Source organism: Drosophila miranda, chromosome 2, assembly GCF_003369915.1.
Source record: "Drosophila miranda strain MSH22 chromosome 2, D.miranda_PacBio2.1, whole genome shotgun sequence".
Lineage (NCBI taxonomy): Eukaryota > Metazoa > Arthropoda > Insecta > Diptera > Drosophilidae > Drosophila > Drosophila miranda.
This window is the reverse complement of record NC_046675.1, coordinates 3,707,256-3,726,531: the sequence shown is the minus strand read 5'-3', so window position 1 is coordinate 3,726,531 and position 19,276 is coordinate 3,707,256. Positions and strand designations below refer to the sequence as shown.

The 19,276-nt window shown below is 43.8% G+C and overlaps 4 protein-coding genes across 5 annotated transcripts in view; 1 reads left to right on the top strand and 3 right to left on the bottom strand.

Moving 5' to 3' along the window:
- LOC108155104 (ankyrin repeat domain-containing protein 50) overlaps positions 1–5,131 on the bottom strand; it is a 36,019-nt gene extending 30,888 nt beyond the window's left edge. The window contains exons 1-2 of one of the 2 annotated variants that reach the window (XM_017285734.2): positions 4,725–5,131; positions 4,277–4,449 (exon numbers count right to left, since the gene is read on the bottom strand). The gene's annotated coding sequence lies outside the window, so the exon portion shown is untranslated. Of the gene's footprint in view, positions 1–4,276 lie in introns of both variants that reach the window. The other variant, XM_017285735.2, reaches the window with a different exon arrangement.
- Positions 5,132–8,457: 3,326 nt separating this feature from the next.
- LOC108157818 lies at positions 8,458–12,028 on the top strand. The gene is made up of 3 exons (XM_017290017.2): positions 8,458–8,983; positions 9,039–9,333; positions 9,383–12,028. The coding sequence occupies exons 1-3, from the start codon at positions 8,493–8,495 to the stop codon at positions 10,643–10,645; spliced, it is 2,049 nt and encodes a 682-aa protein (XP_017145506.1). The 5' UTR covers positions 8,458–8,492; the 3' UTR covers positions 10,646–12,028.
- A 3,035-nt stretch (positions 12,029–15,063) lies between these two features.
- On the bottom strand, positions 15,064–16,513 carry LOC108154301. The gene is made up of 3 exons (XM_017284555.2): positions 16,410–16,513; positions 15,953–16,345; positions 15,064–15,885 (listed from the first exon to the last, which is right to left on the bottom strand). The coding sequence occupies exons 1-3, from the start codon at positions 16,468–16,470 to the stop codon at positions 15,239–15,241; spliced, it is 1,101 nt and encodes a 366-aa protein (XP_017140044.1). The 5' UTR covers positions 16,471–16,513; the 3' UTR covers positions 15,064–15,238.
- A 430-nt stretch (positions 16,514–16,943) lies between these two features.
- On the bottom strand, positions 16,944–18,145 carry LOC108154025. The gene is made up of 3 exons (XM_017284118.2): positions 18,085–18,145; positions 17,628–18,020; positions 16,944–17,560 (listed from the first exon to the last, which is right to left on the bottom strand). Exons 1-3 carry the CDS (start codon positions 18,143–18,145, stop codon positions 16,944–16,946), a joined length of 1,071 nt encoding a protein of 356 aa, XP_017139607.2.
- Between the last annotated feature and the right edge of the window lie 1,131 nt (positions 18,146–19,276).

The following is a 19,276-nucleotide window of genomic DNA, read 5'->3' as shown; positions in this document are numbered from 1 at the left end:
AATAGCCCCGCACAAATCTCATTTGTGGCTAGAAAAATAACGTTGAAGCAGAGCCTGAACCTACCCGAACATTACAGAGAGTCGTGCCACAGATACTCTATAAATTGGAATCTATACTTCTTTATCCATCATAGGAAAAAAAGGGCAATAAAATATGTAAAAGAACTAAAATCTCTTTAGGAGTCCCTGGGGGGTGGAGGAGGCTCCAGTTCCTGGATTGCTTGGAAACGTTCCAAAAAAGCGGGAAATATTTAATGCGGTCACCGGCTCTTTCACAAGCCACAAACTATTTTCGAATATGTCTATCCCGTTCGTTGCATATTCGTTGAATATTCCCATATTCATTTCGCTTTTGGTCAGCATTCATTTGGGGTTTGGGCTGCTTTTTTTTTTGTTATTTTTAGCGCCGTCTAGAGTGGAGTGTGCTGTGCCCAGCACTCTCTCATTGTGAAGCATCCTTCAGACGTCGTTTCTTATGTAAATTTTCTGTCGATTTGTACTCTCTGTTTTTGGCATGGAGATGGAGATGACGACGACGACGATGATGATGGCTTTGGAGTGCGGGACTGCCCGGGGGCTCCACTCCGCTCGAAACTAATAAAACGTCAAAGCAATTTTGACAACATGCAACTTGGAGATCTGTAAAAAAAAATATGTACCATCTTGAGTCCCCCCTTCCGCCTCCTCAAACGGAAAACTTTGCCGGCAAGTTTTTCCATCCTCTCCACTATTTTCTTTGGCAATGCTTTCATTTTGGCCAGGCCTTGGGAAAAACGAAGAAAAACAGATGTAAAAGCGAGGTCTGTCTGTCGGTAGGGGGCGGCAACGGGCCATGTCTGGTCAGAGTTTAAGCCCGGCTTAGGCTCTATCTAACTGGCATATCAGCCATAAAACTAGACATTAAAGCCGTGTGAAAATTGCCAACTCAAGTGTTAAGCTGCGAGAAAGAAAGATGGAAGAGAGACAGAGACAGAGCAAGAGAAAGAGGAGCTGCACAGTGGAGAGTGATCCAATGTTTATGCGGGGCGTATACGATGCGTAGAATTCACGAAATCGGAACTGGGCTTTGCCAGAAATCCCTACTGTTCGGCTCTCGACTAAAAGAATTTATATAAATACATAAATATATAATCAAGGAGTTGCCTTCTAATTTCTCTAAGGAATTAAGTTCTTTCCTGATCGATTTTCATGGATTGATGTTGCAAAATAAACTCCGCATAAACAGGGAAACCGCGAAACAGGACAGCAAGCAGTAGAGGGACAGCGAGAAAGCAGTGTGAGAGCGAGTGAGATGCAGCTGGAGATATCACAGCGAGAGCCAGTGAGACGGCGACTCCTGGGGCCAGTGTTGAGTAGGTGTTTTGGGTGATAAGCAGCGCCTCGTCAAGTGCTCATAAAAATGTGTTGCCTACCTGTTAAGGCCGCATTTCGACACGCCCATTTCTGTGAGACATGGGTTAAGTGCGGTGTCATTAGCACACCCACACACCGGGGCACCCACACTCCGGGGCACACTCGAAAATTCAAGTGAAGTTCGAATCAACTCCGCTACAAGGTTGTGCGACAGTACGACAATCGTTTTATGGCCTGGCCCTAAGCGCCATTTCAGCTTTTCACACTTCTCCGTTCCGCTCCAAGGATGACGCAGCCCTGTAACCATGCGTCCCTATCCCTGGCACTGTAGGACAGTAAATGCGTTAAAGGACCTTCACAAAAAAACCCCTGCTGCCGTTAATAAAATTATGAAATGTATTTGATGTGACAGCCACCACATAAAATTATTCCCTTTTTTTCCCTTCTCCCTAATTTTTTTTCTGTAAATTTTGTGTCTCAATTCAATTAATTTTTGGGGTTTCGGTGGCAGGTTCGGCGGTAAGTGCCTTGCCCCAAAGTGGCAGCGTAGGACCAGGACGCAGCACCTGCTGTGTGGTTAAATTTTAATGCTGCGGTTTGTGTGCGATATCTTTCGATGGGGTTTGGGTAAATGAAATTTTAATTGCCATGCGATTACTCGTTTTACTGTTGTGTAAATTCTGGAAAGTACAAGACGAAAATTCAACCGAAAACTTGTGCCCAAATGCTTGACAAAAGTGCAACGAACCGTGGCCTGTGCTGTGCAACAAATTATGAAAAAATCCACCGCCTCGGTCTGGCCTGGACCGCAAATGCAAATTTATGAAAAGACCAAAGCAGCGAGAATTAGGAACAGGGGTCCAACATCAGCTGTCGGCAGTGCTCTTGAGCTTGAAAAAAATGTATGGAGAGGCAGACACACACACAGGAAGAGAGAGAGGGGGGAGAGGGAGAGACCCTGAATGGAAATGGAGCTGGGAGTCAGACAGTCAGACGGTAGCGGAGGGGGCACTGGAAACCTGCTGATGGACAGACAGACAGACAGACACAAACGGTTGAGTAGAGCCTCCGGTTGAGTAGTAGTGTGTCTGGCTCTGACTCTGACTCCGGCTCTGGGTCTGGGTCTGCTTCTGGGTCTAACAATTACGTGAATGGCGAAAAATGTCGAAAAATGTAACAAGCGAACCCGTTAAAAGCACACAGAATGCCATCGCAATTTATGGCACAAGAGAATCATCGTCAGAATCTTTGTCATAACATTGGGGATACACTCCACCCAGTGCGGGGTAGTATGGTGCATTCATGAGGTTGGTAGATCAGATAGATATTTTCATAGGAAGCAATAAGTAGTTTTCTTTGAGTGACATTTCAGGCAGATATTTCTTTTATTCATCATTATCCATCATTCTTTGAAATAAGCACTATCCTATACCGATTTGAACATCCTCACAGGCCCCTGCTGGAACAAAGGGTATATACCTTGTTTCCGATTTACATGGATCCCGAATTTTATGCAAATATTCAAAGTATTCCATAAACTTTATCCTCCCTTCTAAACGAGTGCCTCCCTTGGTTGGGGAAAAGGGTATAAATGGGGGGGATAAAGTCGTCATCAAAGAGCTCTCTTCTGGGTTTTCCATCTTCCGATTCATTGCTAGTGAATGCTAGTGAAACTTTAGTGGGTATTGTTTTCGCTGTTTGTTGTTGTTGATAGCAACCAGCATTGTGGCAGACGCTGCGTCTCGTTTGCCGACTGTTGCCTTTTGGCGCTCTTCCTCTCCCTCCCTCCCTTCCTCCCTCTCTCTGATTAACTCATTCATACATTCAGGATTTTCCTGCAAAAAAAAAAGAGTGTGGGGGACGGACCGTGGGGCATTGTTGGAGGAGCCTTCTTCATCTCTTGCTCTCCACAGCAGCGGCGGCAGCGGCCCTTTATTATGATTATTTTTCATTTCAAAAGTTGGCGGCGCAGAAAAAAAACGGCCGCCATCCAGAGGAGAACTTTGTGTGTAGTTGGCTGAAATATTTAAAGTGCGGCCAACACACACACACACACACACACACACACACACAGCCACCCACATGTTTATGCACACACATACACTCATGCATATTCATGAATTGCCTTTGCAATTGGTGCGTAGTTTCCTATACCCTGTACGGAGGGCCTTATTCGTTTTAGGAGGTGTTTGGCATTGAAAAAGAATGAAGGCAGGCATCGAAGCAGGGCCTGCTTAAGAATGATTAAAATAATAAAAACGTGGCCAAAGTTAGTGGATTTTTAAATTTGTATTTTCATCATGTTTCGGAAATATTCATTGCAAGGGTCTTACTCTGCGGGCTTTCGCCTGAGCGATAATTTGTAAAATGCATAGAAATCTTAGACCAAATTGATCGAAATTATATCTCTATTTCATGCTCTACTAAATCATACAGCTGCCACGAGACTTAAACAATTATTTTTTAAATTCTGCAATATTTTACAGCAAATGGAAAACAGAGAAAAAGTGGTTGACTTTGCATAAAAGTTTCATCGATATCTTGAATGCCTCACAAACGTTAGATCTTCCAGGGTATCTGTAGCCTCGAATCCCAGAGCCTCAAAGATGCTTCCCCTACTCGTATTTATGCCGTTTGTTGTTGCTTGTTCTTTGGCTCGTTTAACTTTTGAGCAGCAGGCGCTGCAGCAGCAGCAGATGCGGAGGCAGCAGGCGGCATGCCGGTTTTTCTTTCAGCTGCAACTTTAATTGGAGATCGCTGAATGCAGCCGCCACTGCCTCTACCGCTGCCACTGGCTGGCGTTGGCAAACGTGTTTTAATTTATTTCTTTTTGGCAAATTTGGCATTCGTTTCCTACACGACTTGCAGCGAGGGAGGTCAAACCATCGTTTTGTTAGGTGTCTTACTAACTGTCTTCACTTACCTCTTTGTGGCAATCAGTTCATGGCGGCAGCGTCGGCGACCTCGGATTATCAGTGGGCTGATAAGAAGCGTGGTGGGTGGTGGCTGGTGCAGCTCCTTTGGTTGTTGTTGTTGTTGTAGCCACCGCTTAAGAGGACATCCCCTTTTGTGGCAGAGTTGCACAAAAGTCACCCGCTTGTGGCAAAAGCGAAAGAAATTAAACGATAATTTTTTTTGTAAGGGGGCGCCCTCACCCACACTCGCACACAAACACACACACAATGACAAAACACTCTCGCACACGCACACACTGAGAAGCGAGCGAGCGAGAAAACACAGCACACACTCCCTCTCTTTCTCTCGTTTTGTTTGTTCTGCTTTTGCTTTGCTTTTACTCTGCGTTGCACTCGCCGCAACGTTGCAACATCATCCACATATTACACTTGTGATGCTGCTGTTGGATTTCTTACATCGAAAGCACTTTCATGTAGCTGTTGTTGTTGTTGTTGTTATTGTAATCCTCTTGCAGCAGTTGCGGCTTGGCTTCTCCCTCCTGCCACTGCCCCTTATTATTCTCCTTTTTCAGCTGCTACCACTGCTTTGACGACTTATTCTCCCATTTGCTTCACACAGCCATCCTGCGTGGGCAAAGGATATTTTTCTTTCTTTGCTTTGCCTCGGCTTGGCTTGGCGTCGCGGTGGCGCCGCCTCGATTCTGTTGCACGGCTAAATTCGCGCACATTCAATTTCGAGCACGACAATTGCACACGGATCACGACCACGACATTTCAGGCACAATTCTACTACATTTTTATTTATTTTAAATTTTTTGCGAGACGCAGACCGTTGTTGATTCCGACCGCTTTTCCAGTGTGACCGCGGAGTTATCTTTGAAATATACCGTCACACCCTCGAAAATATATACCAAAATATACTGGCTCACTAAAAAAATATACCGTAAATATACTGACCAACTCAAGTTTTATTACACATATTCCTCGTTTTTAATATTCCGTCGAATATTACTAGCTATATGGAACATTTAGCCATGCCCACATAATTTTAGGCCGTTGATGAATAAATTTTCTACAAGATTGGTTAGTTGTTAATCCTTGCTTTTATTGTATTTCTTGTAAAAAAAGGTTTAAACGAAAAAGTTCAACAAAAAAAGAGTCGCAATGTTGCTGGTATTTGAAGACGTGATGCGTGTATAGGCCTTTGTACACCCTATTTCGCTAATTTTATATGAAGATCGAACGTAATTTATTAAGACCTTTTCTCAAATTGATATTCTTTAGACATATTCAAGTACATTATTAGTATCTTGTATATATTTATGTCGATCCTGATACCTACTGAGCCTTGGAAGACAAACATATTCACAATTCTATAACGTCCATTTCCCCCAGGGTATGTGTGCATGGAATGGGACTCATTGTTCTGAACCGGTTATGACGACTAATTCTTGGTTAATCTTTCTTTCGTCGAATATTCCCAGCTATATAGATCACTTATTTTTGCCCAGATAATTTTATATGATTGCTGAAACAATTTTGATCAAGATTAACTATTTTTAAGTACTTGCATGTTTTTTGTTTTGACAAAAACACGATTTCAACAAAAATGTTCAATAGTCGCAGGTTGTGACGTCAATGTTGCTGGTATTTGCAGACTCATTTGTTGTCAACCAGGGTATGGCGTTTTTATACCCTATTTCGTGAATATTATATAAAGATACTGTGTTCCAAGCTGCTTTCAAATGTAATTAACAAAGGCCTTGTTTTAGATTGCATTTTTTTGGTCTATTCATGCATTTGATTAGGTGTTTGTATATAAATCCTGATCCCAGTACCAGTTCTTTGTCTCTGTAGACAGACGATGAGCTGCAAAATATCGTTTAAAAGTTTCTGCATTAATTAGTGCCTGGAATGACACACATTTCCGCAATTCTATATCATCCATTTCCCCAGGGTATGTGTGCATGGAATTAGCAACATGTTTGTGTATGGAATGGGACTCATCTGCTGCGAACCGGGTATTGCCAAATCCGAATATTTCAAGCTATATAGAGTTTTCAGCTTTGCCCACTTAGTTTTATCCCATAGATGAATACATTTTCTATTTTCTAACATCTTTAAATTGCTTGTAAGTATTTTATTTTGACTACAATACGGGTTTCAAGTAAATGTTGCTGCATCTTTTGTGTATGGAATGCGCAACATTTGTGCATGGAATGGGACTCATTTCTGTGAACCGGTTATTACATATTCTACCCGATTCAAATAAATACCAAAATATACGGTCTCATTTGAAAAATATACCGAGTGGTGCGCGCCAAATCGAACTTTTTTGAATGTGAGCGACAAGGATTTAAATGTTGTCAACCGGGCCTTTATCTATGCCCACATAATTTTATACGATTAATGAATCAATTTTCTACTTAACTGGCCAGTTTTTAGTCCTTGCTTTTATTGTATTTTGACTAAACAAGGTTTAAGCAAAATAGTTCAACAAAAAAACAGTTGCAATGTTGCTGGTAAATTAGCAACATTTGTGTATGGAATGGGAGTCACTGTTGCTAAAGCGAAACTGCGGCGAATCGGGTATTGCCAAGCTATATAGATTTGCCCACTTAGCTTTATCGCATAGATAAATACATTTTTTACAAGATTGCTTCTTTAAATTGCTTGTAAGTATTTTATTTTGACCAAAAAACGGTTTTCAAGTAAATGTTGCATCAACATTTGTGTATGGAATGGGACTCATTGTTACTAAGGCGAAACTGCGGCGAAAAAAAATGTTGGTCAAGACCAGTGTGACCCTCAGAACGGCACCAAAATATACGGTCTCATTTCAAAAATATACCGCAAATATACTGACGAATTCAAGTTATATTTTACATATTCCTCGTTTTTGATCTTCCGTGGAATATAACAAGCTATATGGAACATTTTGCCCTGCCCACATTATTTTATCCGTTTAATGAATCAATTTTCTACTTGACTGGCCTATTCTAAATACTTGATTTTATTAGATTTCTATATAACGTTGAAAATGAAATTTAATAGATTGATTAAATCGGTAAAATATTTCGAAATATACCTTCGGTTCAATTTTGACCTCAAAAAATACCGAAAAGTATTAAAAATACCGTAAAAGGTCACCCTGTGCTTTACACTATTTTGAAAATAGCACTACTAGTGTAAACCTGAAACAGAAATCCTGGAAAAATACCAGTGCTGCAAGCAGTGCACCGAGATTGGCGCGAACTTTTGAAAATGTACACATGTAAGCAACTTATCAAATTTAAATTCTCGTTAAAATGGATACGTTGATTTAGAGTGTAGTTGAGATTCCAGTCCAAGTAAATAACAGCCAAAGCAAAACCTTCACCCAAAATTAATATAAATCTTTAAAAAATCACACTAAAGTGTTAGTCGAGTCGAGTCGATGACCCGAATTTCCGAAACCATTATATAAGCAAAGTTGACTTTGACACTATTCAACAGCGCTGTGATGCTTCACTAAGGCCTTCTTCGTCTATTAAGTCGTGTTGGGCAGGATAAATATCTATGGGTGGGATCAAGTTTAAGAATGTAGAAGGTATTGACCGTAATTATTTCGATCGAATAAAAACACGGCGCGCAAAATAAAATAGCGATATGCTGCTATCGTTTCCGGTGGAAAACGACTGAAGTTGTCAGGAAAATATGCGATAAATATTTGTCATTAGTTGCCCTAGTTCTAAGGAGAATATATTCAATACTCAAATAACCCTTTGCGAAGGTATAACGAGGGGCATATGAATGAGATAATCATTTCCAGTTAATCAATCGTTCACTGTCAGCGATTATGGGACAAGTTCTTGGGAAATAACTCTGCAACGTTCACGGATAATGATGCTCTTCGGCAGAAAAGCATACGCAGTGGGTTCTGATTGATAACCTTTACACTTCGCGATGTCAGCATGCGGGGGTTGTGGTTGGGCTGGGGCTGATAAGACATTGATTGGTATGTAATCTCGTTTGTCAATTGGTAATATGTACTCAATTTACTTCTGATAGATTCAAAAAATTGGGAGCCCCAAGATATTAAACAGGTGGGAAGGAGTTCAACAGTCAATGGGTTGACAACAGCGATACCTATGTACTAGCTCGGCAAGTCTATCAGTAAATGTGTTAAAGGTGTGGTTTGGGTACAATAGTCAGTCGGCTTTCGAGTTTCTTGCTCTGCGCAACATGGGCTCCGGGTTCCGTCCAATATATAAATGGATCGTATTCTGTTGTTTCTTTGCGATTTGTCTAGTGTTTTTGCCACAACAAAAGAGCGATGGTCCGTCACCGAAATTTAGAGCACCTCAAGCAGTGACAACAAGCCTAGACGACTCCGAAGACGCGAATGACTCAAATGCCTTTCAAAGCGATGGGACCGATGGGATCGATGTGAGCGATGTAACTGCATTGCCGTTGTACTTTGTGGAGAGCTCAAAATGCAAGATTCCGTATGTGGACCCCTTTGGGGCGGACGCAATGGCCATTTACAAGCCTATGGTGTACGAGCCCTGCTCTAACGACACCGCCCTGGTGACCCCGATCTACGATGTGATCAGACGGCGCTATGTGCTGCACATCAATGAGACTCTTGCCTCCCAGCTGCTCAATTCGAGCGAGATTGAGTACAATTGCTATTACCAGGAGATAAAAGGTAGCTCGTCTGACGGCTACGACAGGTACTATACGCGAAGGGATATTTGGTTTGCCTCGGAACCTAATTCTTGTCTTTAGCGTGGATCGCAAGTACTTCTCCCAGGACTATGTGGTGCCGGTGCATGTTCAGGGCTTGATTTTGGGCTGCCATCGGATAGACAATACGTCGCACATCCTGCAGAGCGATGCCTACACGCTCGTCCAGTACAGGGCCCCGCCGCCAGGACTCTTCCTAGAGCCATCGAAGCGGAAGCCGTCCGTCATCATGTTCGGCATCGACAGTCTATCGAGAATCAATCTGAGGCGCACCATGCCCAAAGTATACAACTTTCTCACGCGCAGTGGATGGTACGAGCTTCAGGGATACAACAAGGTAAGTGACTAAGGACCATGGCCGTAGCAGCAACTAATTGGCCTTCCAGATAGGCGACAACACGTTTCCCAATCTGATGGCTCTTCTGGCCGGCTATAGTCCCGAGTCGGCCAGGGAAAATGTCTGTGACTGGGAAACCCAAGGCTGTCTGGACCAGATCCCCTTCATCTGGAAATATTTCAGGAACGCCAGCTACCTGACGGCGTTTGCCGAGGACGAGTCTGGGATAAACACCTTCAACTATTTTAAGCCTGGCTTCAAGGAGCAGCCAACGGACTACTACGTCAGGCCTCTCCAGAAGGCAGTCGAGTCGGATTTGGACACATGGAAGTGTGCCGAGTGCTCGCGGAGATATTGCATTGGTCGCCGGGAAACGAGCAGTTATGCCTACGATCTGTGCAAGGAGTTCGCCAGGCGGTACGTGGATGAGCGACCCATTTGGGGCCTGTTCTGGTCGAACAGTTTCAGCCATGACAGTTACCGAATGCCATCGAAAATGGAGGACTACGTCCTGCAGTACATGCTGGACTTTGAGGCTGATGGCGTGTTCGAGCAGAGCATTGTGATATTTCTCTCCGATCACGGTACACGCTGGGGGGATTTAATGTACTTGGAAAGTGGCTTTCTGGAGTCGCGACTTCCCTCAATGTTCATCTACCTGCCGCCCTGGTTCCGCGCCCATTACCCCGAATATGCCCAGGCCCTGGAACTGAATCAGCATCGGTTGACCTCCAACTATGATCTGCACAACACTCTGAAGCACATCGTAGAGATAGGCGGAGATAGAGATACCGAAGGCCGGAAACCGGAGCTGCCCAAGTCCCACGATTGCCCCAAATGTCACTCGGTGTTCTATCCCATGGACGAGCATCGGTCATGCGAAGATGCTGGCATACCGGAGCACTATTGCACCTGTCTGCCCTACAAGAGGCTTTCCGGCGACTGGCCCCTTCGCATCGCTCCTCGGGTCATTGACCGCATCAACGAATACCTCAGCGGCAGAAATCTCAGTGCAATTTGTGCCAATTTATCACTGTCTTATGTACACGAAACCGAAATTCTGATCCCCCTCGATCAGAGCTTCCACGATGATATATCGCTCTCCGAGACTGCCGTATATCGCACTATGTTCAAGGTAAAACAGAACAGTGCCGATTTCCGGGCCACAGTCGTCTTCAATAATGTTACAGAAGCTTTGGAGGTCAATGTGACGTCTATAAGTCGCCTCGATTCCTATGAGGACGATGCCACCTGCATCGACGACAAAACCGACAAATCGTACTGCATTTGTCTGAGCAATCTCAAAGAGTAGCCTACATAGATACCTTCTAGGCACATTATTGTTCCACAAGTGTTGTTTCCTGTCGTTAACAAAATAATTAACTAATTGAAAATCAGATATTATCTCATATTTTTATGACTACTAGAGCTACAGGAAGGTGACATATGTACATAAATACATATACATATGTACATCGACTATCTAAATATATCATATCTCTAACATGATTAATCAGGCAGGCCGGTATGCGGTTTTCAATTTCGAAAAACATTTCCGATTCAGTTTTGAAAACGCAAAAATGGGTGCTTCCACAAAACGCAAGTCGCAAATTTAATAAGTGATTAATTAATGCAATAGCATTGAATTGAAAGCATTACTAAACTAAACTACATTACTAAACTATTTTTTTTTACCTAAGCTTAAGTTATGTCATCCAAATCGAATGACTATATAATTGAATTACATGCCGTCTTCGGATAAATGTTTGTTTTATAAACAACTCAGAGTTTTTTTTGTACCATATACGAGAATAATATTGAAAGGCCTTGTTAAAAAATCTACTATCTATGCGAAAAGATGCAAAATTATTAATTACATTTTTGAAAAAAAAGCTTGTTTAAGTTTACAGTTTTTGTTGAGCTGTATAATGTTTTCTGTATGAATGCTGACGACGTACTGAAGAAATATAGAAAATTATAGCCAAAGGGATCGGATAAATATAGACAAAGCCTAATTTGGAGTAAAATACTAATATACGGCTATCTGACTGTATCTGAATTGTATCACAATTACGTTGCCATTAAACCATAGAATATTATGACCCACAAATCTGTTATATTTTAACAAATTCCTTTTAAATTCGGACTTTTAGTTCGGACAATATACCATAGATCGCAGCAGAATGTGCATCCTTCGATGAAGATTTGTTGGCACACAGGCCCATCCGGTGTTGTAGGTGAGGAAAACGAAGCAGATGCCTCAGCGATGTCTAAAGATTGTGCACATCACCTTGATAACGGAATTTATGTCGGGGCCCATAGGTAAATTGATTGCATGTTTCCATTCCTGGTATTGGACAGCCATTGCACCGGTGCAGACTTTCAGAACATCGAATCTTGTGTTGGCTAGCCATCGGACATATAGCCCTCAGTGATTTTGCAGTTACTGCAGTTAATCGAGCCAAAGACAACCCAGCACGCATTTGGTGTCCATAGTAAAGACCAGAGAGATAGACTAGAACTGAGGAAAGACTCCGTTGCCAGTTCATCTTCCGCCATGCAACTGATAATCACTTGAGCTCTGACTGGGAAACAAACTTTGTGTTATCAGCCGATCCTATAGATGCCTTCTCTGGGTACTTCAATAATCATCTATTGTAATTAACTGATTAACTAGCTCCCTGCAGTGCCAGATCAGAGCACAAAAATGTTCTGGGGAATACCGTATACCGTGCGTCATTTAATTCGTCCAACCCCAAGGTTGACACAGTTCCTCTACATTCACAGAGCCTTGGGATCATACTATCGGTATCATACTATGGAATCTATATATTAGTCAAAACATATAAATTACCTATAGAAACAACATATATTTCCTCACAGTAGCTTCTTTTTTTATGGAATATTCCTATGTGGTCGGAGATGCTTAAATTTGATCAATTTTATAGCACACTCTTCAAGGAAGGGTTTATTCTAAGAATTAAACGCTTTTTTTTCCTCCGGGGGCTTTCGGAGCTTTTTAGCCATGTTCCAAACACAGTTACAAACTTAACTTGATTTTCGCAACAAAAGCTTTCACGCTGCCAGGCTTCAGCAAACGACCGTTAATCGTGGGAGTAGTACTATTACTAGTAATAATCGTAGTATGCGTCGCAGCAGAAGGTGTCCCCTGCTTCCCGTTCATTAAGTCCTAAGTTTCGGCATGGTAATTCTCTGCAAACGTTTGACACGGCTTTTCCAGTCGGCCGTGAGGTTGCACTTGCGTTGTTGTAGGTGAGGAAAACGAAGCGGGCGCCTGTGGCTTACAATTTTGGATATCCACTTGGGAATGGGATTCTGGTTGTTGTCCAACAGAAACATTGGAATGTCAGCGCGATGAGCATTCGAGCACCCCCAATGCACCTGTGCAGACTCTTAGAGCAGCGATGTGTCCATCAGATAGTTGTCGGCGTACCCAGTTCTCGATGGTTTTCCAGTTTCCGCGGTTGGTTGTGCCGAGGTGTGGTATCAAATTGGTATCAAAATTAAGGGAAGGAGGCAGAGGGGCAGGCCAAGTTGCTTGTGTGGGCCATGTAAATGGTAAAATTCGTTTCGACTTTGACTGAATTGAGCACAACCATCTGTGGTTGCTGGTTTGAAGGCATTTGCAGAACATGTAGAAAAAGGCTTCGAGAATCGAACTATGTTCGCATTTCAAGGAACCTAAGAACCTAACCTAAGGAGCCTTATGCTGGAGATGATAACTCAAACCATCGTGTGTGGCACAAGCCCGAAAAAATGCTTGGTGTGATATTTATGCACAACTTGATCAGGGGTGACATAGACAGCCCTGATCTGTTGAGCCGCATAAACTTCACGATTCCTATTAGACTGACTAGAAATTTTATACCGTTGTTCCTTCCACTTTGTAGATCGAATTATTCCTTGCATGAACCGTTTAGGGTCTTATGCTCGGGTCTCCCTCTACCATATTATATCCACCACTAATTCTCTTCCTCTTATTAAATTACTCATCCTTACACACCTTTCTATTAATTAGTAATTGTAGTGGTATTTGTATTTTGATTGCATGCTTAGTTTCTTAGTAAGTTTAGTGCTAATTTTCCGCGAATGTTAGTCTAATAGCTATCTTTCTTGCATGTTCGCGTTCGGTTCGACTACGCACCGTGCGTCATGCGGCAATGCCCCTCGGTCGGTTGGGCGGGAGGAGGGCTGCGTTTTGCCTGGGATCCGCGCGTAACAGCCTTCTGCTGGTTTCACACGGGTCACTTGACGGTGCAGTAACTGCATCGCCTCTTGAAAGATGCAGTCATTGCATGTCAACGTCCAAGATAGTCTGCTCAGCACACAATCAGCCCGAGCGCTTCCGAGTACTACGAAGATAATGACTCTTATAAACAATAAATGTCTACACATTATATTACAACTTATAAAGAAATAGACTAAGACGTAGAGAGAGAGACGCACGTAGATCATCTTCACAGCTTGAGCTGATGACCGCTTGATACATTGTCTAGCCTCTAGGTGTTTCGCACATATTTTTTTGGGAATTTCCTAATCGCTCTGAGGTCTCTTTTTTGTATTACTTATTTTCTTGATTTTAAGAACGAACCTAATGATAACCTGCGTTTCATGAAATTTCTGAAACCACGACAGGCATTCCTGCTCTTTCCTCTACTCTTATTTATCTGTCTTTCGCTTCTCACTCCTCTCCGCTCCTCTCCGCCAGCATAAGTACACTGCACGACGAAGAGTGTGCAACGTAGAGATAGCATGAGAATGGGTCCCGAATGTAGATCATCTTCACAGCTTAAGCTTAGAGTGACAACTGATGACCGTTCGAGAGATTGGCTAGACACTAGGGATTTTCTTTATCGCTCTGATGCCTCATGCGTTATCTTTCTGATGTTTTTCAATAGATGATGCGAGATGATTTTTGTTGAGAGATGATTTAGTAGACTTATATTTATTCAGGCAGTTTCGTATATGGCCTTTCCCATATTGCATCTTTTATTCTACTGCGTATACCTTTTGGTTTTAAGAATCCAACAGATGACAACGTGCGTGTGGCGCCAGCTCAGAAATTGCAACTTTCACCGCCCCCCTTCTTCCATTTCTCAGGTCATCGCTGATAGCCGTGCACATGCAGTTCAAGATAGTCCTTGCCCCGGGCCGAGTAGGTGGGCTGCCTCCTCCCACCCTTTCTTATCTGCGGTTATTATCAGGCATCGCCAAGTGGTTTTCCGGCTGTGGTGTTTACTTTGCCGGGGCACGTATAATAACAAAGGGCTTGTCTTTTCAAGCTGCATCCAATGAACTTTATGTGGCTTGCATTTTGTCATCAGCACTCATAAAAACCTATCTAAAATTAAATCTAAGGTGCAGCAGGAAAAATCAAATAAAAGGTCGCACTTGAAACCACTCGTCTATTCGTCCCAACATTCATTAGTAGGGGGAGCAGGACGGATAACAGCAGTCTAGCGATCTAGCGGCCAAGCGAACGGGTAGCAGCAGTCAGTTCCAGGGGGCAAGGCATATAGATACAGTAGGAGAAAATCTTTGGTGGCCCTACTAGCAGGTCTAAGCTACTAGACAGTTGCAGGCACCGACAGGCATTCACATTGGCAGGGGGAAATTATTTGGCGGCTCGAGATACAGATACACCATCGTCTCATTGTGACTATATGTACATATATCCTGTGTCCTGTCGTACCAAAAAAAGCGAAAATCTTGATCTTGTTCAAATTTTTAATGTAAAAAGTTACATTGGCCGTAAACTCCGAGTAATGCCGATCGACGGACTGGCGAATATTTTGACTGTGAATTGAATTGACTGAGAACTGAAGAAATGCAATACATGTAAGCAATATATAAGTAATAAAGTTACATATGTATGTGTGTGCAATTATGCAAGGAGTGCGTACATGGTTATATCTAATTCAAAGTTATTTGTATCGTTGCAGCAGTATGTGAAGCCATCGACAGCCGTGTTGGGCAAGAATATGGGGCAGGGCACAGTTTCGCAAAATTTTAGAGCATTTGGACGTTCAGGCGCGTATATGTTGTTGTACGTGAGAAAGATGGCCACCGGCTGGTTGGTTGAAGTTCTCACCACCTTGTACATCCACTCAGGCACGGGGTTCTTTGTGTCATCTCCCAGGATTATGGGACGAAGGACGGGGGGCTCCGAATCAGTCGGTAGCTTGAGGGTGCCAACAGCACCCGTCTTGATCCTCAGCGAACCACCTCCGTGGATAAGACTGCGCACCCAGCGCTCGATGGCCTCCCAGTTGCGGTCGTTGATGGTCTTGAACTGCGGCACCACATTCACGTACTTGAAGGTGGCGCTCATCTGGTCCTCGTACAGAAAATCTGCCGAGGGAGTCAAATGTCCGCGATTGATGACCACATCCCGGCTAAAGGGAATGTATGTCTGGTTTTCGCCGAAGATACGCCTGAAGGCACCGTAAATACTGCTGGGCATGAAGGTACTGGCATCCGCCGGACTCAGGACGTTATCTAGGCTAAAATAGACGGGGGGACGCGCTGGAACTGTGGGATGGGAGAACAGCCTAGCCTGTTAAGTCAATGCAGCTGGGAGAGATCATTGAGTACTCACAGAAGGTTTTTCCGTACACCGTGTGTGTCGTGAAGAGGGCCCTGACATTGGTGCGATCGTAGCAGGCGCGATACAGCTCCAGTTGCTGGTTGTTGATCGTGTAGCCAATGGAGTACATTGTGGCCGGACAGGATGCATCGGTGACGATTGTGGCAGTGGCGGGCATGGGGTAAATGCAACTCATCGGCAGCGGTGGGTTGAAGTTGGTGTCCGGCTCGCAGGTGGTCTGTACGATGTCGTCCGGCTGGCAGATCATGTGGAGCACCTCGCCAGCTTGCACACTCTGGATCAGCTTCGGCGCGTAATTTCCGCTAAGATCACGGTTGGTAAATATGCGATTGGTGCCCTCAATCATGGGCCGCGACAATGGGCAGTCGGCGTTCGCCTGAAGGACTATTATGTCGAGGAAAAAATGTGTCAAATCGAACAGTCCTTAAGAGTTCTTAATGTTACTCACCCAATCCCAGTGCAACGGCGATGCAAACCAGCAGATATTGTAGAACCCGTGAGGCTTTCATTATGATTGTTGAATGCTAGGCTCTGCCTCTGGAATTTATACGATCGGATCGGACGAATATGTTCTATCAATACATGTTCTTATCAGTCTTCTCAGTAGTAGCTCAGTAGCAATCAGCTTAAAGCAAGTTTTAATAAATCTCTAATTAGACAAATGTTATGACCTACAATTATGAAACAAATTAATTAAGTAAATAAAATATAATAGAACACCCTGGAAAACCCCAAGCATGGCTGTAGTACTAACTATTACGTATAAGACACAAACACCTATGACTCAAACTGTTTATAATAAAATTAGACCTTATACATTTATGACAACCCAAAACCTATTTTATTTTGGAGTAATAAAAGATTATTCAAATGTTTCAATACTAGTGAACAGATCATTTTGGTTTCTTTAATGGAGTATATTATATTTGGGATATTTTCGAATAAATTTGACAGCTTTCATTCAGTGAACTTTCGTTGATAATCAGATGTTGAAAATGGTGGCATTGCAGCAGTAGGTAAAGCCAGCGGCTGCATTGTTGACCAGGGCCATGGGGCAGGGGACGCTAGTGCAAAATCGTGGGGCACTGGGACGGCGTGGAGCATATATGTTGTTGTACGTGAGGAAGACGGCCAGAGGCCGGTTGGTTGAGGTTCGCACCACCTTGTACATCCACTCAGGCACGGGGTTCTTTGTGCCAGCTCCCAGAATCGCGCGATGAGGGACGGGGGGCCGGGCAGTATTCGGCAGGATGAGAGTGCCAACAGCACCCGTCTTGATCCTCAGCGAACCACCTCCGCGGATGCGATTGCGCACCCAGCGCTCGATGGTCTCCCAGTTGCGGTCGTTGATGGTCTTGAACTGGGGCACCACATTCACGTACTTGAAGGTGGCGCACATCTGGTCCCCGTACAGATAATCTGCTGAGGGAGTCAGATGTCCGCGATTGATGACCACATCCCGGTTGTTGGGAATGTATCTCTGGTTGTTTCCGAAGATACGCCTGAAGGCATCGTAAATACTGCGGACAGTGAAGGTCCTGGCATCCGCCGCACTCAGGGCGTTATCTCGGCTGAAATCGGCGCAGGGACGCGCTGGAACTGTGGGATGGGAGAACAGCCTAGCCTTTTAAGTCAATGGAGCTGGGAGAGATCATTGAGTACTCACAGAAGGTTTTGCCGTACACCGTGTGTGTCGTGAAGAGGGCCCTTACATTGGTGCGATCGTAGCAGGCGCGATACAGCTCCAGTCGTCGGTTGTTAATCGTGTAGCCAATGGAGTACATTGTGGCCGGACAGGATGCATCGGTGACGATTGTGGCCGTGGCAGGCATAGGGTTATTGCAACGCAACGGCAGCGGTCGGGTGAAGTTTGTGTTCTGTTGGCAGGTGGTCTGTACGATGTCGTTCGGCTGGCAGATCATGTGGAGCACCTCGCCAGTTTGCACTCTCTGGACACGTTTCAACGCGTAATTTCCCCTGCGATCGCGGTTGGCAAATATCCGATTGGTGCCCTCAATCATGGCCCGCGACAATGGGCAGTCGGCCTTCGCCTGAAGGACTATCATGTCGAGGAAACAATGTGTCAAATCGCACAGCCCTTAAGAGTTCTTAATGGTACTCACCCAATCCCAGTGCAACGGCGATGCAAACCAGCAGATATCGTAGAACCGGTTGGGCTTCCATGGTGATTGTTGATTGCTAGGCTCTGCCACTGGCATTTATACGGCTCTCGAGGCTACCGGGCCGTTCCTACTTTATTGTTACCGGGCCCCGCTCGCGGGCACGTGTCTACATTCAGTCCCAGAAGCAACAGAAGAAACAACAGAAGAGACTATTTTTGGCAACACATTCTGACCGCATACATGGATACATGGAGGCCGGGCCTAAAGTGCTGAAGAGGCGTTTTATTATTTTTCATTGTGCTCCGCACTTGATGTGCGGCTAGCCCTAGCCTGGCCCTAAAAATATTTTACACTCGGATATGCACTGTAATTTGTACTTCCATTTTCCGGCTCTGACATTGGCAACATTTCCTGGCCTCTCCTCTCCTCTCTCTCTCTGGGTCAACATGAAAGTGTGTGCACTTCTTTTAGGGTTTCGGTTTCCCTTTCTTACAGCCGCTTTCCGGCAGCCAAATGAAATTTTATTTTCCCGAATATTTAGCCAAAACTATTTCGCTGCATTCTGTGCTCTCACATGCAAATGCACATTGGAAAGCATATTTTTTGTGGCACAGTTGAGTGCGTTGCAAGCTCCAATCCGAGTGGTGCACGTATGGCAAAATCTAAGGAAAGCAGATACAATTGCGGGGATCATAAAAGGTTACTTTACAAATTATCCAAACCACTTATTATGAAACATGCGATCAAGATTCTCGCCTTTCTTCTGTAGAGAGAATATACAAGTTGGATCGATCTAATTTGGTATTCCTTGGTATTCGCAATTTTAGCTACGATCATACGGAGAGCAAATATTACAGAACATTCTAAAATTTCGTATTACAGGCATAAATTCTATTCAATTCTATTTGTGGCGCTCGCATCGCTCCCCAGAGAGAGTGGGAGGATATAAGGATAGGCTTTTTAGTATTCGATAATATTTAGAACATACTTCAAAGATATATGAAACCTTCGAAGCTCTCGTGTACCAGCAATGTCCTTCAATTTTATCACATTGTCGCTTTACTATTATCTTAACCGCAACTGTATATCAGCCTTTACATTTATTCGAGTACATATATTTACGATGTGCTGCTGCAGTTAATGGGCATGTAAATTCTCAATGGAAGGCACTCCTTGAGCTGTGGTTGACCCA